Genomic DNA, 23700 nt, shown 5'->3' on the forward strand with positions numbered 1-23700 from the left:
ATAATAATAATTATTATTATTACTTAAAAGTTAGTCCAAAAAAGGAAAATACGAAGAGAGGAATGAAACGAAAAGAAGAAAGGATGGATGGAAGAAAAGAAAAACTTTTTGGCGCTTTTTTTTCTTGGGGGGGAGGAGAACGTTTAAAAATGTTTTTGTTTTCGAAAGCCCTGGAGTGTTGTTGTAGTTGTCGGTTGTACGATTAGAATTTTTTTGTTTGTCGTTTGTAGTATCGAACGCAAGCAACCGGATATAAAAAAAATTTTTTTTTCCTTACGTTTCGTTGGTAAAAATCGTAAAAAAGATTATTTGTGACGTCATAATTCGAAAGCGAATTTACAAATCCAATTTTGGAATTTCATCTTTTTGAAAAAACAAAAAAATTTTCCGGTATTCGATAATCGAAATAATAATAATAATGATAACAAAATTTTATCGTTCCTGAGATTTTCTAATGGTATGAAAAAGAAAAAAAAGAAAAAATGAATCACGAAGGAAACGAACGACGACGACGATGATGACGACGGAAAAGTGGGAGTAGAATCGGGTCAAAAGAAATTAATAAAATTTTATATATATCCTTAGGCCGTTTCCTAAACACAATTTTATAAAAGGAAGTCGACAAAACAAAATCAAACGGAAAAATTTCAAGAATTTTCCTCGAAATTTAAAAATTGCATTATCAATTTTTCTTTTTTTTTTTTTTTGAAAGGTCGAAGAAAAAGAATTTGTTTTTTTTTTTTTTTACTTACTGGAATTTTTCCACTCGTTCCAGAAACATTTTGAAGAGAAAGAGTGAGTGAGAGAGTGAGAGAGAGAATCTATCTCTTATTCTTATTCTTCTTCTTCTTTTTTTTTTCATTCAATTTAATCTTTGATCTTTTCTTGATGGTGACTGACGCTTTTCGACGACAGCTTTTCCTTTTTTTTCCTTTTTTTTCCTTTTTTTCTTCCTTTTTTTTCCTTTTTTTCTTCCTTTTTTTTCCTTTTTTTCTTCCTTTTTTTTTTTTACGAAAAATGTAACAGTAGTCGGTTTTAAATTGATTTTCCTATTGCAAATATATTTATATTGTAAAACATAAAAAAGGAAAAAAAAGGCAAAAAAAGGAAAACGTTTTTTTTTTTAAATTGACGGAAAACAAAATCCTTATGCACGTCTCGTCGCATTCGGCGCCAAATCGCAACGACCGTGACGTCATTAAACAAAGTCATCGATAACGACATTTTTTTTTTTATAACTTTAAAATTTACTTTTTTTTTTTTTTAAACATATGATTATTATTATTATTATTATCATTATTTAATGTCTTAATTCAAATTAAGTTTTTTTTTTTAATTTTTTTAATATTCGCTGGAAAATTAATTCTCCAGAAATTGTAACCGAGATGGAAATGATGACGACGACGACAACGACGACGACGACGTGTCGATGTGATTATGTTAAACGAAAGAGAAATTTTTCTATATACATATATATATACATCTGCATCCGTTTCCGGTGTGAATGAATCCGCCATTTTGTTTTAATTAAAAAATCGAATTCGATTAATAAATTTTAGCAAAAAGGTTTCGTCGTCGTATTCGTCGTTTTTTTTTTTTTTTTATTTCAATTCGTATTATTAATTTCAATTATTTTTTTTAAACGTTAAAATACTCTATGGAATTAATCATTTTTAAGTTTATTTACTCTATGACAAAAAAAACATCAAATCGATTACAAAAAAAAAAAAAAAACGGTTTGTTTTCATTCGAAAAAAAAAAAATTTTTAATTAATATAAAATTGTTTTCGAACGTTTTAAACTTTTTTTGTTTTGGGGGGGGAGAGGAGGGAAGGGTGTCGAAAATTTTTGCCACGTTTTTTGTTGTCATCTCCTTCCACGACTTTTTTTTTTACACACCCTCCATCGTTGCGTTCGTTTCAATTTGAAAATAAAACAAAAATTTTTTTTTACCTTTGATGATTTTCTCCCTCTTTTTTTTTTTCAATATTTTAATGCTTTTTCATTTTTTCCCCCGCATCGCACCTCCCCCGCCCCCGCCCTTCTCCATCGTAGGATTACCTCATGCGATAATAATGATGATAAAAAAAAGGTTAATAAAAAATAACTTTAATTAAGTAGTAACTTATTGTCTGAAAGAAAATTAAATTATGACAAATGTTATGGAATTTTTTTACTTTTTTTTTTTTAAACGTTATTATTATTATTATTACGTCATTTGGGAAAAAAAGCGTAAATTTTCTTCTTCCACGTCAAATTAAAACCTAACGCTAATACGACCGGAGAAAAAAAATATATAAGTTTTTTCTTTTTTTTTTCTATTTAATTTTAGACTTGAATGAACTTGTTGGATTTTTTTTTTTTAATTTTCTCGTGCTCCGGACTTGTTTCTTCTTCTCTTCCTTATTTTTTTTTTTCACAAAACACAAAAGAAAAAAAAAACTTATAACGGTTTTTCTTTCTTTCTTCTCGAATGGGGAGGTAGGAAGAGGGTAATGGCAGGGGAGTGGAGAATGGGGGGGGGGGAAAGAAGAAAAAAAGTAAAAAATTGGTGTAATAATTTGATAAATTCGATATCCACGGCTGAGTTGACACGAAAAAAAAAAAAAAATTTTTTTCTTCCCTTTTTCAATTTTTTTTCCTGTTGTTTGCGTTTGTTGTTTGTGGCTGTTGTTGTTGTCGTTGTTGTCGTTGTTGTTGTTGTTGTTGTCGTCGTTGTTGTTTTCGAAATGAAAAAAAAAAAAAGTTTTTCATCTTATTATTGAATAAAAAATGATTTATATATATATATATTTATTCTAGTTTCGATTATTGTTTTAATATTATTATTATTATTATTGTTATTATTATTATCGTCTTCGTGGTTTATCCTACTTACGGTCCTAGATTTATATTTAAAAAAAAAAATTCGAAAAGACCCGTTAAAAAAAAATTAAAAAAAAAAAAAAAGGAAAAATTTTTTTGGCGGGTAAACTTTAAAATTTAAAAAAAAAAAACAAAAAAAAATTTGGCAAAGTTGTTTTTTTTTAAAAACCGGAAACGATAGTTTTTTTTGGCAATTTGTATTTAAAACGTTGAAGAAACCGGATGTGTTGGGAAGGAAAGGAAGAAGGAGAGCGGAAAGAAGGAGAAGGAAAAAAAAATCAAATGAATTTTATTAGAAGGAAGGAAGGTGACGAGGCGGGGAGGGGAAGCGGCGAGGGTGAGAGCAGGGGGGAATTTGGAGGGAAAACGCAAAACTCAGTCAAAAGAATAAATTTATGGTTTAAAAAAAAAGAGGGGGAGGGGAAAAACGTCGTTTGCACATTGCATTTTCACTTTTTTTTTCGGTGGAAAGGAAACAATTGAATTTGGGTATCCGAGTGAAAAATTTTATTTTATTTTATTTTTATTTTTGGGGGGAGGGGAAGGGAGGGAGAGGAGGAGAAGGAGGAAAGGGGAAAGAGAGAAATTTTTTTTTTTTAGTATTTAATTCATTTATCATTTTTTTCACTTGAGTGTTTTTTTTTTTTTACTTCTTCCTCTCTCTTTCTCTTTCTCTGCCTTTCTTTTTTTTCACCTCTTTTTTTGCACCGCTGAATTATTATACAATTTTTTTTCTTTTTTTTCTTTTTTTGATTACGTAATAAAATGCGTATACGCACATATTTTATTTTTAAAAAAAAAAAGAGAAAAAAAATTAATAAAATGAAAAAAACAAAAAAACGTGGAAATAAAACGTTTAACGAAAATCCTCTTTTTTCGTTTTTTATTTATCTCTGACAGGCCCGTTATTTGTCATTTTATATATATATTTAACGGCTGAAGAACAACAAAAAAAAAAATTTTCTTTCTCGACAATTTTTATTGTAAATTGCCTGGAATATCCTTGTTTATTTATCCCTTTTTAAATCGGTCACTTTTTATTAATCTCCTCGTGGAAAAAAAAAAAAGAAGAGTAAATGAGAAAGAAAGAGAGAATGAGAATTAGCCAGGGAGAGAATGAGACATAAAGACAGTTTAATTGCAAGAAATAAAAAGGATTAAAATATGCTGTGTTATAAAAAGAGAAAGACAAATAGGGGGAGTGAGTGGGAAAGAAAGAGAAAGAGAGTGATGGCGAGAAAGAGAAGGAAAGAATGTGATACCGATAAGGGGAGAGGAAGGGAAACTAAGGAGAGAGATAGCAAAAGAGAGAAGGGAACAGAAAGAGAAAGAATGTGGCAGCGATAAGGGGGAGAAGAGAGAGATAACAAGATAAAGATATGATGGAAATAAGATAAGAGAGAGAGAGATAACAAGAGAAAGAAGAATAACAAGAGAAGAGGCAGAAAGAGAAAGACAGTGATGACGAGCGAGAGAGAGAGATATAGAAAGAGTGTGATGTCTAGAAAGAAAGAGATAGCAAAAAAGAAAAGGAGACAGGGAGTCAAAAATAGTGATGATGATGAGACAGAGAGAGAGAGAGATAGATTAATAGCAATAGACAGTAAGAGATAAAATATATGCAGTATTAAAAGAGAGAAAAAGAGAATGATTGTGGTATTAAAGAAAGTTATGGCAAAAGAGAAAATAATAGCAATAGTGAGAGGAAAAAAGAGAGCGACAAGAATACAGAAGAAAAAAAGAGAGAGTGAATTAGCTTAAGAGAGAAAAAGAGAGAGAAATAACGAGACGTAAAAATCAATTTTCCTTAAACTTTCCGTGATTCCACCAAAAAAAAGAAAATTTTTACCAAATATTAATTAACGATAATTAACAACACATCAGGACCGTAAGTAGAAATTTTTATCAAAATATTTATAAAAAATTAAAGTGTCGTCGACAAAGAGTAATTTTACCAACCATATTCAAATTTGAATGAAATTTTTTTTTTTTAAATTTTTTTATAAAATTAATTCTAGAATTTATTCATTCTCATTCCCATTCCCATTCTGCGACAAACAACAAACATTAGGTCATGTTCATTTGCGTTATGCTCTATAAACTCATTACTTATCATATACATAAAATAATTTTTTACTTTTGATTATACCGAACCGCGTGGAAAAATTAAAACCCCTTTTAAAATGTGCATTAAGTTTTTCAAAACCTTTGAAAAAAATTAATAATAATAATAATGATAATAATAAAAACCACAAAGGAAAAAAATAAAATTATACACGTATGTAATAATTTAATAAATGAAAAAGAACGGGAGAGGGGGGAAAGGAAAAAAATATATATATTAATAATAATGATAATAATAATTTTTTTTATTAAGCTTATTAAACTCTCACGAATGAAATGTAGGTCTCGCCGCCATTTTTTTTTTTTTTTACAAACGAACCGCTTATTGCACGTGATTATTCTCTTCGCGATTAATTTAGTCCAAAGGGAGAAAGAAAAAGCAAAAAAAAAAAAAAAGAAAAAAATGAATTTATTATTATTATCATTATCATTATCATTATCATTATTACATTATATTCTATTATGTTCATATATATATATATATATATATCATATATAGATATATATATATCATATATAGATATATATGATATATATATATCGAAATTTTTTTCTCTCTCTCTCTCTCATTTACTCTCTCTATCTCTCTCTCTTTCTCTCCCTACGTAATTGGTATTCATCAATTTTTTTATTTTATTTTCTTTTAAACTTTTTAATAAAATTTTTAAAACGAGAAAATCGAACGTTGGGGATTAACATCATCAGCATCATCATCGTTATTATCATCATCATTATTATCATCATCATCATCAGCATCATCAATCCAGAACAAAAGACAAACATTAAAAATCAATTTAAAATAACAAAAAATTTCAAATTTATAACGATAAAGAGAGCGTGAAAAAATAATTAGTGAACGATTTCGTAATCAACCAATTAAAAAAAAGAAATTTTTTGATTGGACGATTTTTCTTTCTTTTTTAATTCGCTCCTCCCCTTTTTTTTTCTTTTCTCTCAATCCTAATTACTCAACTCTTTCAACTTTCAATCGGTTATCTTTTTTACACTCAACCGTGTGAGAATTGACGTCACTGACGAATTCGTAACGTTATTATTATCATTAAATAAATATAATAATTATGACGTAATAATTATTACGTAATATTATAATTTACGAATTGTAATTATTTACATAACGAAATTTTTTTTTTTTCGTTTCTTTTAAATTTTTTTTTCCAGCCCGTCGTGACGTTAGAATTTCAATTTTTTTTTTTTTTTGATATAATCGATTATTAAATTCGTGTCGTGGCATTAGAATTTTATTTTATTTTTTTTTCACGAAGGAAAAGGGATAAAAAGAAATCGGTGTCAAGGATTTTATATATATGACTTTGATGAAATTATTACCTACAACGACACAAAAGGTTTAATTTTTTTTTTTTTTTTAATATTTTTTATTTAAATAAGAAAATAAAAAAAAAGAAAAATAAAGAAAGGAAAAAAGACAGAAAGAAAGAAAAAATGAAAAAAAAAAGACAGAGTGAAATGTACGAGAGGAGGAGGAGAGGGAAGGAATTGGAAGAGCGTTATTGCGTATCCATTATTCATTCTGACGGGGTTTTTATATTTAACGTCAATTATCATCTATTCGAAAGATATTTACACGTTTATTATTATTATCATTATTATTTTCATCCTTTATTATTATTATTATTATTGTTTTGGTATTAAAATTAGAAATTTTATTGCGGGTGCCTCGTGCGTGGATGCGTTTATAAATAAAAAACGCAAGAAAAAACAATCATAATAATAATTTTTTCGTTTGTTTGTTGGTTTGTTTCTTTCCCTCCGCTTCTCCTCCTCCATCTCTCACCTCTTCATTATGTTGATGTTTGTTTTTTCTTTTTGTTGTTGTTGTTGTTAAGTTAAATTTTAATAGGTATTGGTTGTGAGTGTTTGTTTTGGGTTTTGTTTTAATAAATTTTTTGTTTTGATTGATAATCTATGTCTTATTATTACGATTATTAACGATTGTGGGGGTCTTACGGTATTAGGGGGTGTGGGAGGGTGAGGGGGTGTGCGGGTGTTCGAAAAAATTAATTAATAACAAATGAAGGAGGGATTTCGAAGACGGTCTTAAGACTTAAAGGTAAATTTTTTTAAAATTATATTTTACGACGTGTTTGTATTTCATCTTCCCGGAAAATTTTTTTTATTAGTTACCCAAGGGACGCTGTCGGTTCGCTAATCATCATCATTATTATCATTATTATTATTATCATCATCGTAACGTCTGTCATAAATTAAAAAAAAAAAAATTCAAAATGGAAAAACGAAAAAGAAAAAAAAAGAAAAGAAAAAGAGCCGCAGATCTCTAATTCTTTTTAAATAAAAAATAAAAAAATCTTGAGCGTTTTTTTTAAGTTGTTTGTTTGTTTGTTTGTTCGTTTGTTTGTTAATAAAATTAAGATTACAAAAAAAATTTAAGTGTAAGAAATTATTGGCTAAAGGTACGTTTTTTTTTTTTTTTTAAATCAATCAAAAATAAATTTTTTTTTATTTTATTCTCCGTACGCGCCGCCGACAATCTGGCTCTCGTTTTCGTAATTGACTAATCATTTTAATAACCTTTGACCTTTTACCATGTTTAACTCGGTCGTTAATTTTTTGCTTTTTAACCGCATTATCTCTCTCTCTTTTTGATTTATTAATAGAAAAATGTCGTTAATATTAAGATGATAATTGATATAATTCATCGAATCAAAAACATAATCTGACAGTTTTTAAAAAAAAAAAAAAAACAATATCGAACGTCATTTATAATAAATAAATAATTTTTTTTTTATATTAATAATAATAATAATAATAATAATAATAATAATAATAATAATAATAATAATAATAATGAAATATTCACGTTGAAATTTTCTTTTTTTTTTTTTTTTAATATAAAAAAACGAATTAATAAATTGTCGCGATATTAAATTTTCTTTTTCTTTTTTTTTTTTTTTCATACAAAAGATTTTGTTTATTTTTTTAAAAAGAATTTATTTTTTTCCCCCTTCCCCTCCCTCTCTCCCTCCGTTGCCCCTCCTTTGTCTTCCCTTTTTTATAAAAAAATTAATAATTTAATTTTTTTTATTTTATTAAAACTCAAAACAGGAAACGATAAATTTAATTTATAAAAAAAAAAAGGAAAAAGAACGAAATTTTTTTTTCTACTTCTTTTTTTTATTTTATTACTATTATTGATAAATTTTCTTTTTTTTTCTCGTTTGTTTGTTTTTTCGTTTGCACGTTTGTTGTCGATCGTGAGTTTGTATTAGTATCGGTATGAGTAGAAACAATCGTGTTTCCGTATGCGTAAATTTTTTTTTCATTCGCGAAATGGAATTTAAATTTTTTTTTTTCTTTCTTCTTCTCCCCCATCCCCCTCTACACGCGTTTCGTATTCGTATTACCGATAATTTTGAATAATTTCTTATTTTTCTTTGGAGGGGAGGGAGGGGGAAATGAATCCCACGGGAAAAGGTTCATCGGTTTAAAAGAAAAATAAAAAATAAAAACAAAAAATTACAAAATGGTAAAGGGCGGTATAATTTTTGTGAAAAAAAATTTTTCTTTCTCCAAATTCGATCCTGCCTTCTTTTTAAAACCTTTCCCTCCCTTTCTCTCTTTCTCTCCCCTCCCACTCGTCCACTTCCTCTCTCTCACTCTCTCCTTTTTTCAAAAGAAAAAAAACAAGAAAAGAAAAAAATAGTTTTGAGAAAAACTTTTTCGAATGTTTTTCTTAACCTTTTCCCTTTTTTACCCTTTCCCTCTCTCTCTTTCTCTCCGTAAAATAAATATTTACCAAAATAAATAAGGAAAATTGATGTTTACTATTATTATTATTATTATTATTATTACTATTATCATCATTATTATTAGTATTATTATTAAAAGTAATTGTTAAGAAAATGATCCGGTATTAAAAATATTTAACGAATATATTTTATAAGAAAAATATTTTTTTTAAAATAAAAGAAAAAAAAGGGGGAGGGGAGGGGGAGCTTAATTTGAAACTAAAAAAATAAAATGGCGGATAAACGAAACAAAAAAAAAATTGAATGGAAAATAATTTTTTTTTAAATTATTAATTAATCGTTTCTTTTCGTTCATTTTGCACTAATTGTGCGATTGAAAAAAAAGGTTTTTATTTTATTATTATTATTATTATTAATTTGAATAAAGACGTGTCAATAGAAATTAAAAATTTTTTGAATGATTGATTTGAAAAAAAAAAAATGGCGGAATATGCGTAAAAAATTTTCTTTTTTTAATTCTTTATGCTCTGTGATGTGCGTGCGTGCGTGCGTTCGTGCGTGGTTTTATTTTATTTTAAATATTCTAATGACACTTTATTTTATATTATCGTTATGAATAAAAGAGAGGAAAAAAGGAAAATTTTTTGTTTGTTTGTTTTGCCTGGTTTTAGCGAACCGTTATTAATAATGTTTTAAAAAAAAAAAAAAAATGACTGATGTTGAAATGAAATTTCAAAACGTTGAACGTTGTTCTCTCTCTCTCTCTCTCTCTCTCTCTCTCTCTCTCTCTCTCTCTCTCCTTCTCTCTTTTCTCTCCTCTCCTTCTTCTTCTCATCTCCCCTCGTTCCCCGAAAGTTAAATATAAAAAAAAAAAAAACAAAACAAAATAAATGGAGTTTAGGGTTGCATTAATTTTACATTTAAAGAAACATTAACTTTGTTTTTACATGTTTTCCCTTCATGCGAATCTAAAAACCTGAAATTTTTTTTTTCATATATATTTTTTGTTATCCTTTCACGCTCTCTCTTTCTCTCTCTCTCTCTTATTACACCTCTGTTTCTTTTATTCTATCTGTGTGTATATCTCTCTCTCTCACTGTTGTGCCTATCATTCTTTTTTTACCACTCTTCCTTTCAAACTTTCCCTCTGTTTCTCTCTCTCTCTATTATTTTGCCTCCCTGTGTGTTCCTTTCTCTCTCTCTTATTTTCCTCCTTGCGTGCTTTTCGCTCTCTCTCTTTTAGTATAGTGTGTGTGTGTGTGTGTCTCTCTTTTAGTATAGTGTGTGTGTGTGTGTCTCTCTCTTTTAGTATAGTGTGTGTGTGTGTGTCTCTCTCTTTTAGTATAGTGTGTGTGTGTGTGTCTCTCTCTTTTAGTATAGTGTGTGTGTGTGTGTCCCTCTCTTTTAGTATAGTGTGTCCGTGTCTCTCTCTCCTTCTTTTTCTCTTTCTACCTCTCTTCACTTTTTTCTTTTCCTTTCTATTTCTCTCTTTTTTCTACTTTTACATTTCTTTCTTTTTCACTTTTTCTCTCTTAATTTCTCTTTTTGTAACCCTTCTTCTCTCTCTCTCTCTCTTCACCTCCCCATTTCTTTTTCTCTCCCTCACTCACTCATTCACTCACTCTCTATCTCTTTTTTTTTTCAAGCCTTTTTCTCCCTATTACAAAATTCATAATTTTTTCCTTTTTATTATTTAATAGACTGTTATAATAATAATAATAATAATAATAATAATAATAATAATAATAATAATAATAATAATAATAATAATAATAATAATAATAATAATAATAATAATAATAATAATAATAATAACGATAATGATAATGATAACGATGATAACGATGATGATGATAATGATAATAAATTAAAAACGCATATTTTTTCATTTTTTTTTTTTTTTTTTTTTTACGACTTGAATAATTTATGCGCCATATTAAAATATTTTTGCGTCTAAAAGAGGGAAAAAAAAGAGAGAGGGAAAGGAAGAGGGGGGGCAAAGAGGTGGGTTGAATAGATGAAGGGCGAGGCGGAGCGGGTGAGGCGGGGGGATACGAAATGGCGTAGAATGAAATTCCAGCGGCGAATGCATTAATAGAAAAATATTTTTCTGGAATTAAATAATTTACTTTTTTCTTTTTTATTTATTTTCATTTATGATTTCAAACATTTTTTTAATTTAATTTCGTTTCCGTTTTGTTCATAAAATAAATTTTGTCGTCATTTAAATTAATTTATTTTTTTTTTCTATTGACACGATATTTTTTCCAGTTTTCCATCGATTCGAAAAATTATTTCTAAGTTACACGTCCAAAAAAAATTTTTTTTTTTTTTTTTGTTTTCAGTTACAAATAAAATATTTTTTTAAAAGTTAATGCCACGACAAAAGAAAAATTTATTTATTGAATTTTTTTTTGTTGTCATTGGTTAAATTTTGTGGCGAAACAAACAAACAAATATTAAAAAAAAAATATTTCATGTTTTTTGTCACTGCCCCTCTTCCTCCCTTCCTCCCGCCGCCTTCCATTGACTTTTAAAAAATGCGACGTGGCAGAAGAAGAAGAAGGGTCGATGAATTATCTTGTTTTTATTTATTGCCGCCCTTATACCGATATGTAATTTATTAAAGAGAGAGATGTGGAGGGAGGGGGAAAAAAATTTTTTTTATTTACATTTATTTTCTTCAAATTTTACGACAATAAAATAAATAAATAAATAAAATTATTATTCTATTGCCACGGTAAAATTTATTACTATTATTACCCACTAACTATACTTTTAAATCGATATGATTCGTTATTATTATTATTATCGCAATAGGAAGGGGGGTAGGAAGAATGAAAAAAAGAAAAAATTTTTTTTTCACGTTCGTTTCCAGGTAAATAATAATAATAATAAATAATCCTTCTGGAAATTTCCATCGATTGAAAATATATATTAAGAAAGAAAAAAAAAAGGAGTGGAATAAGAAAATATATCGGTTTTTTTTTCGAGATCGTAATAAAAAAAAGATGAAGAAAGATTATGACACGAATATCATTTTCTCTTTTTCTCTCTCTCTCTCTCTTTCGCTCTCTCTCTCTCACAAAACAAACAACAAAAAATATTAGAAATTAGGTTGTTGTATTGAATGTATTAAAAATTACATGAATAATGAAAACAGGTACGAATAAAGAACCGATACAGGCAACCTGTACAGGTGTTTTTTTTCTTTATCGTTTAAATGTAAATAAAAAAAAAATTTTATTTTATTGGATTCGTGTCACTTGTTTACCTTATTATCGAATCCATTGTGAACGCGAACACGCGGCGTAAATAGAACAAACTCTGTAAATTCGGTCGTGTACGAAATATATTTTTATATGCGTTTTTTGTTAATGGAATTAATATTTGATTGATTTTATATTTAGCTCTAATGAAACAATGATGATGATAATAAAGATGATGATGATGATTATAGCGAAATAACTGATGATGATGGTGTTGGTGATGATGGCGACGATGATGATGAAAGCGACGGTGGTTATGATGATGATTTTAGCGACATAACTGAAGATGATGATGATGGTAACATAACTGGTGATGATCATGATCATGATCATGTAATTGATAATGATAATGATAAAAACGACGGGGGTGATGACGATAACGATGATGATGATTATGATTATGGCAGCATAACTGATGATGATGATGCTGATGATTATGATGATGTTGATGATGATAATGATTATGATGATGACTATGATTATGATTATGGCGACATAACTGATGATAGTGATGATGATTACGACGACTTAACTGATGATTCTAATGATGATTATTATGGCGACTTAACTGATGAATGTACGGTGGCATAACTGATGATAATGATGATAGTGCAATACTCTTGATTCGCGCGTCCGACGTTTTTATTTTTAGCGAAAAAAGAAAAAAAACGCATGTAAAATAATTTAATTAATTTTATATTTAATAAACGAACAATGATGATAATAATGATGCTTATGATGATGATGATGATTACGACGATGATGATGTTATCACAAAAGTGTAATTGATAATAAAAAAATAAAAAAGAAAAAGAAGAAAAATGAAAATGATGGAGAAAAAAAAGAAAAAAAAAAGGAGAGCAAAGAAAAAACGATGATGTATGAAGATAATAAAATTATAAATAAATAAATCAAAAAAAAAAAAAGAAAAAAAAGAAAAGAAAGGAAAAAATGGCGGTGTGCGGCATGAAGTGAAAGAGGAGGAAGTGGGGCGGGGAGGTTTGAGGGGAGGAAGGGAGTGGGAAGAGAACGAAAGAGAAAAAAACGAAAAAAAAAAAAAAATTTTATTTTAATTTTTCTTTTGGAAAATTTACTTAAAAAAAAAAAATCTGGAAAAATTATAGAGAAATTTATTATCATTATCATCATCATTACCACCGTTATCATCGTTATTATTATTATTATTATTATTATTATTATTATTATTATTATTATTTCGATACGTGGTACAATTTTTTTTTAATAAAAAATTTGTAAAATATTTTTACAAGTGATTATTGTTACGCCGTCGAGTATTTTCTTCAGGAAATTTTTTTCAATTTGTGAATTTTTTTTTTTTTAAAAAAGAGAAAAAAGGGAAAGGGAGGAAGAAGAAGGGAGGGAAGAAGTAGGGGAGGTAGGGGAAAAAAGGAAATTCTTATTTAAAGGAAGAAAAGGAAAGCAGAGGAAAAAAAAATTAAAAAGTTAATTAAAAGTTTTTTTATTTCGATTAATAATAAAATTAATTACAATTTTTTTTTTTTTTTATCAAGTTTTAGCAAAATTATTATAATTTTTTTTCCTGTTGCTGTTGTTTCTGTAGGAGTGGTGGGGGTGGTGGTGATAAACGCTGTTGGCGACGACGACGTTTCGAAACGTTAATTATCATAAATTAACAAGTGGAAAGAAACAAAAAAAAAAAGAAAATGTTTTTTTTTTCTCACAAGTTTCGCGTCCTCAATAACAATAATAATAATAATGATGAATAAGTGTCGTTGAAATGCGTGGGTGCGTACGTGCGCGTGCTTTCGAATACCTGAATAATTTTTTGTTTTTTTTGTTGTTTCAGGGAAAATGTCAGCAGGTTTCGTTCAAATGTTTGCCATCACGAATTAAAAAAATGACAATTAAAAACGGAATAAATATCAAAAGATTTTCAACTCAAAGGTGAGAAGAAGAAGAAGACGTGGAAGAAGAAGAAGAAGAAGGTGAAGAAGGTGAAGAAAAAGAAAAAGAAAAGTTTTCCGAATAATCCTGATGGAAGGTGGCGAATGGTGGTTTCCGAACGGATTTTCATTAACCAATACGACATCAACAGATTTTTATAAGAATTCATCATCATCATCAGATTCCGAAGAATTATTTCGATCTTTATTATTTCCGGAAAATTCCGGTGGATTTTCACACGAAACTTCCATCGAAGATTCTTCGCTATCTCTTTTCGACACGACGGATTGGGGAAATTCGACGTTACGGTGGTTTCAAGATCTTTCCTGTCATTTTTTTCAAACGTTCGACACGTTCGGACTTTACACACCGAACATGGATCTATACAACGACACGTGCGATTCTAGACCGCAATTTACAAAAGCCTCCATACTCTCGTGCGACAGACCGGCGAAAATCCACGAAAAATTCGATTATTTCCGTTGCGTAGCCGAGAAAATTCGTTACAAAAGTTTCAAATCACGTTTCAAAACGTACAAATGTTCGAAATGCAACGCCGCGTGCGACACGCCACAATTCAAAATGGCCGTAAACGTTTTGGCGGGTACGGGTATGACTTTGTTCGATGATAAAACGAAATTATTTAAAAACGGAAACGGTTCGTCTTTTTGGGCCAGGTTCCCGAGAATAATGTCTTCTGCTCTTTGTCAAAGTTCAATAACGGATGTTTTACAATTGGTTATGAATTGCAAAACAATCAAAGAACCGGAAAGCGATCAATTGCTTACGTCACTACAATCAAATTATAGTTATTACGAAGATATCGAATCGTGGAATAACGTTTTTAAATGTTCGATACAAAATGTTTTTTTCGGTTCGGATCCCGGAGGTGGAATGGGCGGAATCGGCGGAACCGGAAGTGGAAGCGGAAATTTCGAATCGACTATTGAAAATTTATATAATTATGAGTGGTCGTTTGTGTTCGTGTTAGTTTTTATCATTGCCGGAGGACTCGGTAACATATTAGTTTGTTTAGCCGTGTGTTTAGACACGAGACTTCAAAATGTCACCAATTATTTTTTATTGTCATTGGCCATTGCGGATCTTTTGGTTAGTTTGTTTGTTATGCCCCTAGGTGCGATACCTGGATTTTTAGGTGAGTCTAATGATTTTTTAAAAACAAATTATTATTCGAAAAAAAAAAGCGTTGGTGTTGTTGATGATGAGAGGAGAAAGAGAAGGGTAAGTAACAAACGACAAACATCAAAAGGTTGGAGAAAAAAAAAGCATACAAAAGGTTTATCCTTCAAATGATGACCGTACGTGTAGGGGGATCATACGCACACGTTCTCCTGACACGATTTTTTTGCTTTTTATGTTAAAAAAAAAAAATTAATATCATTTTCGACTCGCTTTTGTCGTCCATCATTTATTCATTTGATTTTTTTTTCTTTTTACTTTATGCATCACCAAACAAACAAACCCGGTTGCTGTTTGCCGTTTGCCTCGTTGGGTTTCCGCTTTTTTTTTCTAGGAAAAATTTTTTCACGAGCGAAAACGATTCTGTTAATTATTACTTTTTTTTAACGTGTCTTTATCTCTTTTCCCAACACACATAAATACATAAGTACGTATTTTCTTTCTTTTTCCACGTTTATTTTTAAATCTCTATCTCTCTTTTCTCATGACGGTTCTATAAGAGGGGGGGGGGGGAGAATTTCGAGCTTGAGATCATCGTTACGCGATACGAATACAAATAAGATTTTTATTTGTTTTTTTTTTTTTTTCAAAAAATCAAAATGGCGGATTCGTAAAAATGGTGTGGGGTGGTGGTGGCGGTGGTGGGGGAGGTTCTGAGAAAAATTTTCCACGGAAATGAAATTTATTGTCAATTAAAAATTTCTCTTCGTTTTCATTATTTCTTTTTTAAATAAAAACTTAAATTTGTTTATTTATTATTATTATTATTATTATCACCACCCCCGCCATTATTATCATCATTATCGTCGTAGTCGTTGTCGTTTTCGTGGTTATTATTATTATTATTATTATTATTATTAAAAATTTCCGGTCGAAACGTTTAAAAAAAAATTTTTTTTTTCCTCTTCGGTTTTTACATTTTCTAACGTTACGAAAAAAATTTTTTTTCCTTTTTTTCCTTTTTCTTCCCTTTTTTTTCCTTTTTTTTCGTAAATTAATTTAAATGCGATGGTTTTTCAATTAGTGTAATTGTACGTTTCGACGTCCGCACTTTTCGTTTTTACACTTTTCCTTCATTAATCTCTTCTGTTTCACTCGAAAGTAATTCATCTTTTCGCAAGTCTGACGCGTCGTCATTTTTCCTTTTTTGTTTTTCTTACGTGGCTCCAGTAAACAAAAAAATCTCCTCCTTCCCCTTTCTCTCCTCGTCCCCCCCACTAACCTTTTCCCCAAACTTTTCATTATCGTTGTTTTAAATTTTACTTTTTTTTTCTCTCTGTCTCTCTCTCCTCAATCGTTTCCCTTTTGTTTTTATTTTTTATCCTAAAAAAAAAGGACCGAAACGAGAGAGAGAGAGGAAAAAGAGAAAGAGAGACAGAGGGGGGAAAGGTAATTCGAACGGTTTTACCTTTTAAACAAACATTTTTTACCTTTTTATCATTTATCGGATTGTGGATTGAAAAAAACGGTTTTTCCTTCGGTTTTTTTTTTCAGGTTTACGTTTGACTGATTTTTACCGGTCAATTATTATTATTATTATTATTATTATTATTATTATTATTATTATTATTATTATTGTTATTATTATTATTATTATTACGGTTTTCCATTGAATTTTTTCTTTTTTTATCTTTTTTCCGTACATTTCACTTTGGAAAGTTTTTTTTTTCCGCTTTTCCTACATTCTCTTCTTTCATTGTGTATATTGAGATGTCGAAAAAAAAAAAAAAATTCACACTTTCGTCGTGTAATCAATATGATGTTCAAAACGTGGAAGTAATAATAATAATAATAATAATAATAATAATAATAATAATAATAATAATAATAATAATAATAATAATAATAATAATAATAACACGGGAATTTTTTTTTTAAATTTGACGGCATCATAAAAGAGGAAATGTGATGAACGTATGTATGCATACACACGAAGGGCACGACTGACAAGGTGAGAATAAGAGAGAGAGAGAGAGACGTGGAAGAATAATAATAATAATAATAATAAAAATGTTTAACATATCGTATGTGTACGTTCATGCAAAATTTTTGTCGTGAGATTTTTTTCAACTTGAAGGTCACGTCAAACTTTTTTTTTTGTTTTTTTTGGCATCGACGACGTCAAATTTAAAATTTTTTTTTTTTCATTAAAAATGTTTTTTGGATGAAACGTTGATGATGATGATGATGATGAGATGCTTCCTCACTTCTATCTCTCTCTCTCTCTCTCTCTTTTTTTTTTTTTAAATGTCGACAAAGTATACCCACGGCGAAGAAATTAATTTCGATTTAACACGGTTTTACCAACTCGTTTACCACCGCAATATATTACCATATATTGCGGTGGTAAATGAATAGAAATTTATTACTAATCGAACGGAAAAACCTTTGATGATGACGTCCGCGTTAATATCATTTTGCGGTTATTAGACCCCGGAGTAAAAGAGAAAAAGGAGAAAGAGGTAATGAGAATGAAATTGAAAAACACACACACACACAGTGAGAGAGAGAGAGGAGGAAAAGTAGGGGAAGAAAGGGGGAAAGAGAGGATATTGAAAGACAGAAAGAAGAATTAAAGAGACCAACAGAAAAAAAATGTGATTAAAAGAGAGATAGAGAAAGAGAAAGTAAGGGAAAATGAGAGAGAGAAAAATAGAAACAGTGAGAAACGCAGAAAGAAAAAAAGAGAGAAAAAGGGAAAGAAAGGCAAAAAGGGGAAAAAGAAAGAAAGCAATGAGAGACACAGCGAGGAAAAAGATAGAGAAGGAGGGAAAGAGGTAAAGAGAAATAAAAATAAACTTAGAAAAGAAAGTGGGGGGAAAGAGAAAGAGGGAATAAAAGGGGGAGAAAGAGAAAATTTGGACAAATTCAAATTAGAAAAAGAGGGAAAAAGGCAGAGAGAAAGAGAGAAAAAAAGAAGACAGTAAGAGACACAGATAGAAAAAAGAGAGAGAGGGAAAGAGGGAAAGGAAGGGGGAAAGATAGAAAAAAAAGAGAGGGAATGGAGGAAAGAGGTAAAAGAGGAAATAAAGAAAAACATTAAGAAAAAAGAGAAAAAAAGAAAGAGAGAGAGGAAAAGTAAGGGAAAAAAGGAGAAAGAAAAAAAAAGAGGATTTTTGGATAAATTTCGAATTACAGTAAGAGATAGAAAGGGGAAAGTAAAACAGAGAGAGAAAGAGAGAGAAAAAGAAAAGAATGAGAGATGAGACACAGAAGGGGAAAAGAGATAGATGAAGGAAAGAGAGAAAGAAGTAAAGAGAAATAAAGAAAAACATAAGGAAAGGAAAAAAGAGGGAGAGAGAGAGAGAAAAAGAGAAAGTAACGGGAAAAAGAGGATTTGGATAAATTCGAATTAGATTTACATTATAAAAAAGAAAACGTTTTTCCAGAAGAAAATTCCAAAATTCACAGAAGACAAATTGTGTAACGAATAAAACGATAGAAATTTAAAAAAAAAAAAAAAGGTCGAAAGGGCGACCGAATAATAAAATATTCACTTTGAATAATTTTTTTTTTTTTTTTTGTCAAAGTTTAATTCCAGTAAAATTCTTTCTGGATAATTGACTAAAAAAGGTTTATGAAGAGAGAGAAAGAGAGAGAAAGGGAGAGAGAAAAAGAAACTTTTCAATTGAATATTTTTAACAAACCATTGTCGTACCTGAATATATCATTTCATTTCATTCCTTTTTTTATTCATAATTAACCGATTGTTTTTATAGAATTTTCACGTGATATCATTTTCTCCTTCCACGTTCATCAGCACCATGTATATATACCTTAATTAGTTTCTTTTTTTCTATTTACACGATCGAGAGTAAATTTATATAAATTTCATCGCGGTTCAAATTGAATTGTTGTTATGAGGCGTGTAAAAAAAAAAAAAAAATGGAAAATTAAAATTTTATTAGAAAAGTTACCCCCGGGAACGGGGAGATGGGGAGGAAGTGGAAAATGTAAAAAAGCTTAATTGTTCCGAAGGCGGAAGTGGCGACGGCGGTGACGACAAAATTTCAAAGAAATAAAAATTAAATTAATTACGGATCAAACGATTGAAAAAAAAAATTTTATTTTTTTTAAGTAAAAGGAACGAAGAAAAAGGAAACTTTTAAACGTTGTCAGAAAAAAAAAAACAAATTTTTATTTTACTTTAGTAGATTTTTATGAAAAGGTTGTTGCGAAAGTGGTTTTGCAAAAGGATCGAAAAGAAAATAACATCTTAGACGCGGGAGGGAAAGGAGAGGTGGGGGATCGTGTAAAAAAAGGGAAAGAGAGAGAGAGAGAGAGACGGGGTAAAAAAGGCCGTGGAAGAAGATTTAACGGATCAGTAAAATTCGTTTTAAAAAATCATTAAACTTCTTAATTACCGACTCGACAATTTGGATGAAGAAGAATAAATTTTGAACGACGACGACGACGACGATGACGATGACGTCGATGACGACGACGACGACGACGACGATGACTCTTGGAAAAATAAAATTTCTTTTTTTTTTTTAAACTAGTCTTTTTCATTTTATTTTTATTTTATTTCCCGCCCACGCCCCCCCTTTTACTCCCTCTTTTTTTATTTCCGTTTGATGACTTTCTAGAAAGTTAGAATACGAGAGAGAGAGAGAGAGAGAATAATAGTTTTAAAACGGAAATGACGATGAAGTCGAAAAAAAAATAAGGGAATACAGAAAATTTTTTTTTTTCTTTTTGACTTTGTATTACCGGCATATGTCCGACTCTTCCCGCGTAAAATTTCAAAAAGACGTGCCGGGGGGGGAGGAGGAGCGTTATAAAGTTTTGAAGCACGTGGGGAGGAGAAGGGGGCGTAAAGTTTTGAAACAATTTTTTTTGTTTATTCCAAAAAAAAAAAAAACATCACCAATTCGTTTAAATTTCATTTTATTTTTTTAAAACAGAGTTTTCATTGTTTTAAAACGATTTTTTTTATTACTTCCGGTTTCTCAATTAACGATTTCCGTCTGTTTAAATATCGTTCTCGTCTTCTGCTTTCTGTAATTTTTTTATTTAATGATTTATCAAAAAATAAAAATAAAAATATCACCGTTGTTGTTATCGTTGTTGTTGTTGATTCATCGGAGTTTAAGTCGTAAGTGAAAGTAAAACTTTTTGAAATTTTCCAGTTCACTTCCGGTTCCGGTTCTCATTTTTTTGTTACGGATAAAAATTAATAAATAAATAATTCGATAAATTTCAATTAAAAAAAAAGTAAAAAGTTTTTTTTTTTTTTTTAAGATTGATTAAACAAAAAAAAAATTAAAAAAAGGGGGAGGATGAAGGGGGGGGGGAACAAAAACCGAAAGAAGGTGACTGGAAATAACAAAAACCGGAAAAACAACTTTGAAAAATATGAAGTCGAGAACGAGTGAGTTTTGATTAATTCAAATAACAAATTTAAATTAAAAAAAAAAAAAAAATCTTACGGTTAATAAATTCTGGAAAATTTATTTTCTCCAGGAGTTTGGTACGAGGGAAAAAAAACAACAAAAAAAACTTTTTCTCCAGGTTTTTTCTTTTTTGAAAATCTTTTATCTTTTTTTTTTTGTTCTTGTTATTAAAATTTTTATGTAAAAGGTAGTAATTAAAAAATAAATAATTAAAAACCGTATTTAAAATGATAATAATGATGCCTGGAAAAAATGGTAGGTTTTTCCGTGAGAATTCCACGGCAATTTTACCAACGTTTAAAAATTAAAATTATATCGAATCTCGTGAAAATTAACACATAATTCAAATTTCTTTTTTTTTCGGAGGGGGGGGAATAAAAAAGAGGAAGACGGGGAGGAAAATAACGCTGGAGAAAAAAAAACGTTTTTTGATTATCTAGAGAAAAATAAATAAATAAATAAAACGCCACGACGGAAATTCAAATAAAAAAAAAATTATTCGATTACTGGAGAAAAAAAAAATGTCGCAACGTTTATTTTTTCAAAAAAAAAAAAACTCAGGTAGAAAGAGAAAGAGAGAGAGAGAGAAAGTTGTGAAATTGATGGTAATAACGAAAACGCGGTGCTTCGTAATAATAATAATAATAATAATAATATTAATATTTTGTTTAAAAATTTCCGGGAAAATTAATAACAAAAATAATCCAAAGGTTAATGTTTTGTGTAAAGAAAAAGAACGGAAGAGAGAAAGAAAGGGGAAGAGAGTGGGAAGAAGGAAATGAAAAAGAAAGAGAAAGAAAAGGAAGAAGAAAATAGAGGGAGAGAGAATGAAAGAAAGAGAAAGAAGGGAAGAGAGGGAGAGAAAGGTAAAATGTAAAAGGGAGAGAAGGTGGGATGTAAAATAGAGAGAGGCGGAGAGAAGGGGAAATAAAAGAGAGAAGGAGGGAGTGGGGGAGAAAGTAGAATGTAAAAGAGAAAGAGAGGTGGAAGAGAGAGTAGGGTGTACGAGAGAGAGAGGAGGGAGAGAAGGAAAAAATGAAAGAGAGAGAAAGAGAAAAAGAAAATAGAGAAAGGGAAAAAAGGGAAAAAAGGAAGAAAGAGAGAAAAAGGAAAGGATAGAATGAATAAAGAGAGAGAAACAGAAGCAAGGGAAGAGGAAAACGAAAGAGAGAAGGAGAGAGAGAGAGAGAGAGAGTAGGATGTAAAAGAGAGATAGGGGAAAATGAAAAGAGAAGGAGAAAATGAACGAGTAAAAGTTAAAGAGACAAAGAGAATGGGAAAATGAAAGAGAGAGAGAAAAAGGGGGAAGAGAGTGAGAAAGAGAGCCATCATCATATTAAAAAATTGACAAAAATTTAAAAAGGAAAAATTTTTTATTTCCTCAAACAAACGGAAACAACTTTGTAACCTGAAACAAATGTGAAAATTTTAAAGTCACGTAGTCACTTGTCTAACAACAACAACAACAAACGATATTAATAATAATAATAAATGAGAAAAATTTAAAAGCGGTCGCTAAAGTTCCATATTATACATTTTAAAATTTTTGTTTATTTTCTATAACCACGTAATTATTTTTGTTATTATTATTATTATTATTATTTTTTATTACGTTTGTTTGTTAGTGTTTTTTTCTCATTTCAATTTGATACTTTTTTCTCTCTCTCTCTCTCTCATTCTCTCTCATTCTTTTTCAAATTTATTTGCTTGTGTTTGACGATATCGTTGTTGTTGTTGTTGTTGTCCTCTTTGTTAAATTACGTTTTTCATTTTTTCGTCTCGAACAATCACGTTTAAAACCAAAAAATTAATGAAAAGGTTTGTTGTCGTGGCATTAATAAAAAAAAATCATAAATTTTTTTAGTAATACCCTTTTGTCCAGGGTGATATTTTTAATGGGATCCTGGAATTTTGATCCCGAATGCGGATTTAACGAGGCCGCCATTTTACAAGCTCGCAATTTCAGGGTGTAAAATATGGCGGAAGTCGGAACGGAAAAGAGGGAGAGGTGGAAAAAAAAATTTTTTACGGGATAATTATTACCTTCCCCCTCCCCATTATGAAAAAAAAATGGATTTCGAATAACGCATCGAACGGATTATTTACGTTCGGAATTAAATCGAACGCGTGAAAAATTTATCATTTTTATCATCATCATCATCATCATCATCATCTCATCGTCGTCGTCGTGAAGCGGAAAATTAAAAAAATTAAAATTTTAAACGGTGAAAACAATAATTTTTTTTTTTAAAATGTAAATTCCCGCTATTTTTAAATTTAAATTTCAAAAAAAAAAAAAAAAAGCGCGCGAATATGAATAATAACGACGTGGTTTCGCGGTTTTTTCTTTTTTTTTATTTCGTCGTGTCTCGCGGTTGAAAAAAAAGCAAGAAAGAAAATTACACGCAAAAGCCGAAAGCAGAAGACGTGAAATAAAAACAATAATAATAATAATAGTAATAGTGATGAAATGTCGCCGTCGGTGATAAACAAAAAAAAAAAAAAAATTTTTTTATTTTGATTTATTTTTTTATTTCGATTTATTTTTTTCCTCTCTCTCTCTCTCTCTATTTTCGCGCGCGCTCTCTCTCACTCTCTCCTCTCCCTTCCTCTCTCCGTCTTCTCTCTCTTTTAAAATTTTTAAAGTTTCGAATCGCCGAATGAAATTCCCAAGAAAAATTTAAAAAAAAGAACTTTTAATCGTTGTAAAAAATTATGTCGAATCCGGGAACGAAAACGGGAACTGCAACGGGAACGGGAGGAGGGGGAGCAGGAGGTGGAGGTGGAGGTGGAAACGGAGGTGAAACGGGGAGAGAAGAATTTCAAATGTGCGAAAATTGCATGGGTAAATTACAGCAGATAATTAGAAAAGCGAAGGAAAAATTTTATAGCAAAAACGAATCGCCCGCTGTAAATCAGGATGCTCATGAGAAGTCGTCTAAACTCCCGACGAACTCGAACCGTAATAGCGAAAAGGCTGATAATAACAATGATGGCGATACTAGCAATAATGATAATGGTAAAGGCAAACCGAACGGAAACATGACGAAATCGGATGAAATTGAAAAATTTTTCGAATCTTTACCTTATTACGTACCCATTTGCGACCATTGCAAAACTCAATATAATTTTTCCGTCATGCAATTACCCGTTGATATGATCAAATCAGAGTAA

At 29.7% G+C, this 23700-nt stretch overlaps 2 protein-coding genes across 2 annotated transcripts; both read left to right on the forward strand.

Moving 5' to 3' along the window:
- Positions 1-14020: 14020 nt before the first annotated feature.
- On the forward strand, positions 14021-15244 carry Phum_PHUM220510 (uncharacterized protein; the record flags this gene model as incomplete). Its single annotated transcript, XM_002425733.1, has 2 exons — positions 14021-15086; positions 15201-15244. The coding sequence occupies 2 exons, from the start codon at positions 14021-14023 to the stop codon at positions 15242-15244; spliced, it is 1110 nt and encodes a 369-aa protein (XP_002425778.1).
- A 7997-nt stretch (positions 15245-23241) lies between these two features.
- On the forward strand, positions 23242-23700 carry Phum_PHUM220520 (uncharacterized protein; the record flags this gene model as incomplete). Its single annotated transcript, XM_002425734.1, has 2 exons — positions 23242-23371; positions 23552-23700. 2 exons carry the CDS (start codon positions 23242-23244, stop codon positions 23698-23700), a joined length of 279 nt encoding a protein of 92 aa, XP_002425779.1.

This window comes from Pediculus humanus, genomic scaffold (assembly GCF_000006295.1).
Source record: "Pediculus humanus corporis 1103172107574 genomic scaffold, whole genome shotgun sequence".
Classification (NCBI taxonomy): domain Eukaryota; kingdom Metazoa; phylum Arthropoda; class Insecta; order Psocodea; family Pediculidae; genus Pediculus; species Pediculus humanus.